At 36.6% G+C, this 7,959-nt stretch overlaps 1 protein-coding gene across 1 annotated transcript; it reads left to right on the plus strand.

The window, feature by feature from the left end:
- On the plus strand, nucleotides 299-2,680 carry LOC107646109 (rho GTPase-activating protein 5). Its single transcript, XM_016350305.2, has 5 exons — nucleotides 299-964; nucleotides 1,063-1,183; nucleotides 1,265-1,384; nucleotides 1,576-1,806; nucleotides 1,917-2,680. Exons 1-5 carry the CDS (start codon nucleotides 519-521, stop codon nucleotides 2,433-2,435), a joined length of 1,437 nt encoding a protein of 478 aa, XP_016205791.1. The 5' UTR covers nucleotides 299-518; the 3' UTR covers nucleotides 2,436-2,680.

The raw sequence follows: 7,959 nt of genomic DNA on the forward strand, positions 1-7,959 counted from the left end.
TATTTTAACAAATTATTATTAATATTATTGTACATATTAAATATTAGAAAAAGGCAAGTTAATAAAGGCATTAGCAATAAGATTTTAGAGAATCGACAATTTTTAGTTGACTAATATAGTAAATATTTTATATTTGATCAAATTACACAAATAAATCAGTATAATTTATTCCCAATTTTTTTTAAAAAAATAACGTATATATATAATAAATCTTATATGGTTTGTAGTTTTTCCTAAGAAGTAAGGCTATAATATACATAATAGATAATAGGAAGGAGGAGGAATACTAACAAACAAAAAGAAGAGCAAGTTGTCTCCATCAGACATTACCAGCGCAACCACGAACCTTAGGAGTTTGGACTCAAAAAATTCCAATCTAAAAAAAAGCCTTCACCTTTAGTTTTGCCATCCCCACCAATTTTTAATTTTAATACTACTCTGTTTCTCTCTCTCTCTCTTACTCTGCATTGGTGATCCCTTTTAACACCGTCCCATTATTCCCTAAACTAACCATAATAATGACAAGGCTCTTTCGATCCAAATCTTGCAGACTCGTAGATTCCAAGCCTTCTCCGCCAACTCCCATCTTCCGCAATGAAGAAGAAGAAGAAGAAGAAGAAGAAGAAGAAGAAGAAGAAGAAGAAGAAGAATTGGAGAGTGATGATGAGGAGGAGAGCAGTCCTGTTTGTACGGCGTTCATGAATGGAGGAGGAGGGTCAAGTAGATGCCAATCGGAGAGCCATCAAAACCAGTTTGCAATAGTGGACATTCTGGTGGCTGCTCTCAAGAAGTCTCTGGTCACTTGCAGTGTGGACACGGAAGAAGATCATGTTTCTTCCTTGGATATTAGCTGGCCAACGGAAGTGCGTCATGTTTCTCATGTCACCTTCGATAGGTTCAATGGCTTCCTCGGTTTGCCCTCTGAGCTTGAGCCTCATGTCCCCAAGAGGGTTCCTAGTGCCAGGTTTATTGATCTCTCTTTAATTCTTATGCTTCAATTATTAGCCACATGACATCAATTTCAATTATGGTGCTTAATTGAATCATTGAATGATGATGCAGCGCAAAGGTGTTTGGTGTTTCTGCAAAGTCAATGCAGTGCTCTTATGATGAAAGAGGGAATAGTGTCCCAACCATTCTTCTGATGATGCAAAAGCGTCTTTACTCTGAAGGAGGCCTTCAAGTATGTTCCTTTAATTTCCCTCGGATTACTTAATTACTTGTTATTGTTAACATCATTTATTTAACTAACTTCATTAATTAGGCGGAAGGAATATTCCGAATCAATGCCGAGAACAGCCAAGAGAAGTTTGTTCGAGATCAGTTAAACAAAGGTCTGGTGCCACCTGGAATCGATGTTCATTGCTTATCTGGTTTGATCAAGGTATATTAGCTTAATTAATGAATCTGCTGCTGATATCTGTGATATTCATGATCGACGAATGCTAGAGAATGTTGTTGGATTAGTAAACTAAAGGAATTGGATTGATGGCAAAAGGTTATGGCCAAAAATAATAAATTCTGATGATTCTTTAGCGTTTCTCGTTATTAAATTAAAGGGAGTGTGGCTTACAGGCTTGGTTTAGAGAGCTTCCAAGTGGGGTGCTTGATTGTCTAACCCCAGAACAGGTGATGCGCTGCAATTCGGAAGAGGATTGCACTAATCTGGTGAAATTGCTTCCTCCAACAGAAGCTGCACTTCTTGACTGGGCTATCAATCTCATGGCAGATGTTGTCCACCACCAACACTTGAACAAGATGAATGCACGCAACATCGCTATGGTATTTGCCCCCAACATGACACAGGTAAGTGTTTTTTTTTTGTTGACAACTAGAGAATTAAAGAAGGAAATAACAACTACTAAAATTAATGGGCTATTGCCGAATCCAGCCTTTGACAGAATCTTGATATGCAGATGGTGGATCCTCTGACTGCATTGATCCATGCAGTGCAAGTCATGAATTTTCTCAAGACATTGATTCTCAAGACCCTTCAAGAGAGAGATAAATCTACTTCCAAAGAAGATGGTGACAGGGAGGGATCTCTTGAGCAAACTGAGGATGCTACTTGTGCCTCAACACCACCTTCAAAAAGCAAGTTCTCAAGGACTTCTACATTGGGGAGATTAGAATGGTGCATTGAGGAGAAGCTTTGGAGACCTGAGGAAGTAAATGGAAAAAGGGAGTTTGAATGTGTTATAGATGGTAGCCCCTCTTCTAGTTCTAGATATGAGAATAGTTATAGCAGTAATAGTAGATCAAGTATGTATGAGAGTGAACATTGGGTGAGATTGAGAAAAGGGGTGAGGAAGTTATGCAGGCACCCTGTGTTTCAGTTGAGCAAGCCAACAAAGAAGAGTGCTAATAATAATGCTAATCTTGGAGTTGTAAATAGTAGCAGTAACAGGGAACAACGTGGTGAGGCTTGGGCCTAAGAATAATAGCATCTGCTTGCCCTACTTTTTATGGATTTTGTTGTGTTGTGTGCATTGTGCAATGACATGACATACATCATGCATCTCAATTTGTGTGAGCTGAGATTACTGTATGTACTAATGTAATGTAACTGATGCCTGATCTCTTAGTAGAAGAGTGCAAGTTCATGACATGTTTAGAGTTTTACTTGCTGACATCAAATATATTTACTCAAAAACAAAACTTTAAGGACATATAATGACCATGTATAGATGAAAAATAAAGAGAAAATTAGAAAATATGATAACACCTTTTGTTTTGTTCTCTTTTTTTCCCCTCCTCATTTTATTATAATGGACATCTTTTGATATCTAATTAAATATGTTGTGTTCAAATAAAGCAAATACTAGTTTTCTCTATCATTTTAAAGCTAATTTCTTCAATATTACGTATCATGAATTATTAAAGGGATAAATTTTAATTCATTATTAATATAAACTTTTTTTAGGTAAACTACCAGAACTGCACCCGATTTCGAAAATAGACAAAAATAACCCTAACTTTTGATAATGACAAAAAATATCCTCAAAGTATTATAAAATATAAAAAAAAATCAAAAATATTTTTTTTAAAAAAAAGTGACAATCAATTTTAAAATATTTTAAAGATATTTTTATCGCTAATAAAAGTGATGTTCATTTTTATCAGCGTTATGATAATTTAGGTGTTAGTCATTTTCTCATTTTTTTTATATTATCACTTAATTATGAAATATTATATTGGTAAAGATACTTAATATAATTATTTGTTGAGTAAATTACCAATTCTGTCCTCGAATTATTAGAATGATGACAAAAATAACCTCCACTTTTATTAACGACAAAAATACACCTAAAATATTGAAAAATTACAAAAATATGTGCCCGTAAATAAAAATCTATTCCGTTAATAGAGTTGGTTGAGCTGTCAAATAGATTCCATTATACCCTTCTTCTGCTTCTCCTTCATTCTCCCTCACTCCCTCCCTCTCCAAAACCTCACAGAAAGAGCTTACGCCTCACCCTCTTCACTCTCACTCTGAATCCATGGCTGCTGCCTTCCGATCTTCTCTGTCTCGCGCTCTCACACCCCACTTTCTGCTCCTTTTTTCTTCTCCCTTATTTTCACTTTCACTTCTCCAATACACGGAACAGTTGCTCATCAACCCACGCCACTTTCTCTTTGTCTTCAATGGAAAAACCTCGTTGTCACCACTGCTACTTGCTCGCCGCCCCTCCGTTGTCATCAGACGCGAATCTCGCAGTTCCTCACCCTCTTCACTTTCACAACAGATCTCTCTATCTTTCCTCTCAGATTCTCCATCGTCGTCATTGCTTGCTCGCCGCCCCTGCATCGCAGTCAAAACCTGTCTTGCAGCACCTTACTCTCCTCTATCGCAATAAACCAGCAACGAACATTCTCTCTCTCTCTCTCCAGCTCCTCTCTTTATCATTCTTTCTCTTTGAATTTATTTTTATTAGATTATTAAAAAAAGTATAATGAGAAATTGTAAAATTGCTGATTATGGCTGATTATTAATGTGGCTGAGATGAAGAGAGTGAGGCGTAAGGTCTATTCTGGGAGATTTGGAGGAGGGAGGGAGTCACTGAGATGCTGTTTATTGTTGTTATAGTTGCTTTGGGGAGTGAGGGAGGACAGGAGGAGAGGGCAGCATCACCGCAATCGCCGTCATTGAGGAGAGAGAAAAGCAAAACAACAAGGAGAGAGAAAGAGAGAGGCGGAAAGAGAGAAGAATCGAAGGAGGAGAAGTGGATGAGCAAGATGACACTGGCAAAGAGCAAGACCATTGTCGTACTTAAGGAAGAAAAACTGTGGAAGAAGAGGCGACATCGTATTTGAGGAGAGAAATAGTAAGGAAGATGTTGTTGCAGGAGCTTCAGCTAGGAAGATGATGTTGTTGTTGCCGTTGTTGCAATTTTGGGGTGACTGGGATATGTTGTTGTTGCAGCTTGCAGCGGCTTCTGGAAAATTTGGAGGAGGGAAGAAGTGACTAAGATGCTATTTATTTTTGTTGTAGTTGCTTTGGGGAGGGAGGGAGTGAGGGAGAATAAAAGAAAAGCAGAAGAAAGGGTGTAACGAAATTCATTTGACAATTTAACTAATTCTATTAACGGAATAGATTTTCGTTTACAGTCGAATATTTTTGTAGCATTTTTCAATATTTTAGGTGTATTTTTGTTGTTAAAAATGTAGAGGTGATTTTTGTCAATATTCTAATAATTCGAGAACGAAAGTCAAATCTTAACTTCCCAAAATACTTTTAAATAGTTTCGGGAATATATGATAAGAGGTTATATTTCTTTGAGTTTTACTGACAAGTGTATGTTAAGATAGGTATAATAATCAAAATATTTTTTTTGGTAGAGATCAAAATGTTATTTGAAATATTGCGTATTCGTTAATTTAGTTCCTTAAAATAAATAGTGAATTAAATTGGTGATTTTGTGAGATAATAATGTGTCATAATCATTTTATGATATGTAACTATTTTTGTGTGATTATTCTACTTGAAGTATAATTTGTCCAGCACGAATTGAGGTATACGTCAGGGAGTGAGTGAAGAATAGAAAGTGTGGATACCTATAAAAATATTTTGATACTCAAATCAATTTTTTAGTATTATTTTGGATCAGTTTTAAAATGGAAATAAAAACATACATTTTTTTCTTTACGCAGAATGCAATTTTTTATAGATGATAACTTATTGTTGTAAACTGTTTATCAGTTACTGATCTTTAGAATAAATGATCTTAAGGGTAAATTATTAAATGACATCCTAGAATTTATGTCGTTGACAAAAATAATAATTAAAAATAGAGTAAATATCCTTTTCGATCCCTAATCATTTGTCTGATGGACTTCGCACCCCCTAACAAATATAAAAATTTAAATCAGTCCCTATCTACTTTAATATATGTACGTTCCAGTTTCTACAACCAATTCTGAGCAGGTCATTTGTTGATGTATCAGTAACTTATCCATGTGGGTTTCTCTCCTTTATAATTGAGACAAATCACCCCTTGAACCTTCGTTGAAACGCTACATTTCATAAAGAGTCTTATTCCATAAAACTCCTTCCTCTCCCTCGTCATTTATATTTGGCCCTAATTCTGAAAACCTTTCTCCTTCCCTCCAAAAGAGTGTTACATTGAGGACGTGCGAGTGTGTTGCACCACTGTGTGGGAAGACATTGATTGCATTTGGAAAGTTTCTTTGAAATGGTAAGGAATGATTTGTTCCCTTCTACTTACTTTATCTATTACTGTAGTCTAGTTGAGGAGTATGTGAGATAGTGGCCACGAAATTAGCATTGATAACTTTGTGAGTGTTATGCGTGGTGATTATGGGTGGATATGGTGAAGCACTAGCTTTGTGTGATGAATTAGGGTTGTTGCGAAGCTATAATAGTGATATTAACTTTGAAAGTTTCTACCTTTGTGTTTACTGATGAGTTAAGAATTCTTAACTGATAGACATTATAGTTATTTGCTCTTAATTAAGTTTGATGTTTAACTTTGTTACTGATTTGTGGTTAGAATTTTTGTAGATGTCTGTGTTTGTTGTCCCTGTTTTTCATCATGGTGGGAGACTCAAGAAAGATTCAAATGAAGTGTTACGGTATGTAGATGAAAAGATTGAGAAGTTTCCACCCATGGATGTTGATTTTGTCAACAAGAAGGACTTGGAAGAACTCTTTAAGGGATTAGGTTATCCAGAATACAAAGAAATTCACTGGCTTGATCCAGCAGCAAGAAACTTGGAGTTTGGGCTTTATATCCTTAAGGATAACCAGGATATTAATGACATGTGTGAAACCACCCTAAGTTGTCCAGACAAAAATGAGTTCTATATCTACTTTGAGTACCGATTAAGTCAACCAATGGAAGCTGAACTAGAGCAACAAGCAGAGCCAGAACCAGAGGAAAAGCCTGTTGTGGTCACAAATGATTCTTCATCAGATGACGAATATGAGAGTGCCGAGGATGAGGCCTACAAGCCTCTTCTTCCTGGTTATGAGAATGATAGTAGTGAGTCTGAGTCTCCAAAAAGATGTGGCAAAAAACAAAAACAAAAGCATCAGTGTCTCCATCAAGCAAGAAGAAAGTGTCACCCAAGAAAAGTGGTAAGAAATTGTCAAAGAGGTAAGACATGTGCTATATGGTGAATCTAGTAAAGGAAATCGAACTGACACACCTGCTAGTGGGTTGGGTTTTGCCCAAGGGCCAGTAGAAACAGACATGGGAGGGCCAGTAGAAACAGACATGGGAGGCCCAGCAGTGGTTAATGAAAAGAGTGACAGTGATGACTACAACTATGAATATGCTTCTAAAGAGTGTCATACCCCGGTTTCTTTTGAGGATGAGAGGACAATGCAAGGACTTAATTTCAATGAAGAAAATGAATATGGAGAGGTTCAAGGCTAGATGTGCAGAGGAGAACTGCTCATGGTTGATATACGTGGCAAGGAACTAAAAAACAATGGCATTTGAAATAAAAACATTGCAAAACAAGCATACATGTGGAAGAGATTATGGAAGCAACTTGGCCGATAGGGCATGGGTCACAGATAAGTTGGAAAAAAAGTTGGCAACATAGCCTAAGCTGTCACCGAGGGAAGCAACAGAGCATATGAAATAGGACTACAATGTTCAGCCCCATCCAAAAATGATCCAGAGGGATTTGAAAGAAGCTAGGGAAATTGTTGTTGGAAATGACAAGGCATAATATGGGAAGTTGTGGATTATTTACAAGAGTTGCATAGGAGTAACCTAGGCAGCACGACTGACATGTGTGTTGACCCAATTCCTCAGTCTCTACTGCTATTTGACAAAATTTACATATGCTTAGATGCGTGTAGAAATGGGTTTATTAAGGGTTTGAGACCACTAATAGGCCTAGATGGATGCTTTTTAAAGGAGTATTATGGAGGCCAACACTTAACTGCAATGTCACTTGATGCTAACAACCATATATTTGTTATTGCATATGTTGTGACAATTAAGAGCAGAAAAAATAGAGAACTGGATGTGGTTCTTAACTCGGCTTCAGGATGATTTGGAAGACCATCAAGTGCGTGGATGGAATCTCATGTCCGACCAACAGAAGGGAATGTGGCTGGTATTGATGATGGTGCAAATAACATACCTGTTGAAGAACCTGAACCTATTAACATGGACCCTCTTGTAAGTTTTTTCTTTTTTTATTTTAGACCAGTATTTTGTTAGTTGTGTAGATTTTGGGTTGTGTATTTATGTATTCACAATGAGTTAATCTTTGTAAACATATGTGGCTATAAAACATCTTTTTGTGATATAGGATAAAGCTAGGAAAAATAAGAAAAAAAATGCCAAAGAGGCCTCATGTAGAGTCAGATAAGATAAACATTTCACAAATTGCCCCAACTGTAGAGGTAAATAGACACACCATGGTTGTTATCTTTTTTTTTTTTTTTACACAAAAGATGCAGCTTTGGAGACCATATGT

The sequence above is a fragment of the Arachis ipaensis genome, chromosome B06 (genome assembly GCF_000816755.2).
Source record: "Arachis ipaensis cultivar K30076 chromosome B06, Araip1.1, whole genome shotgun sequence".
NCBI classification, from domain to species: Eukaryota; Viridiplantae; Streptophyta; class Magnoliopsida; order Fabales; family Fabaceae; genus Arachis; species Arachis ipaensis.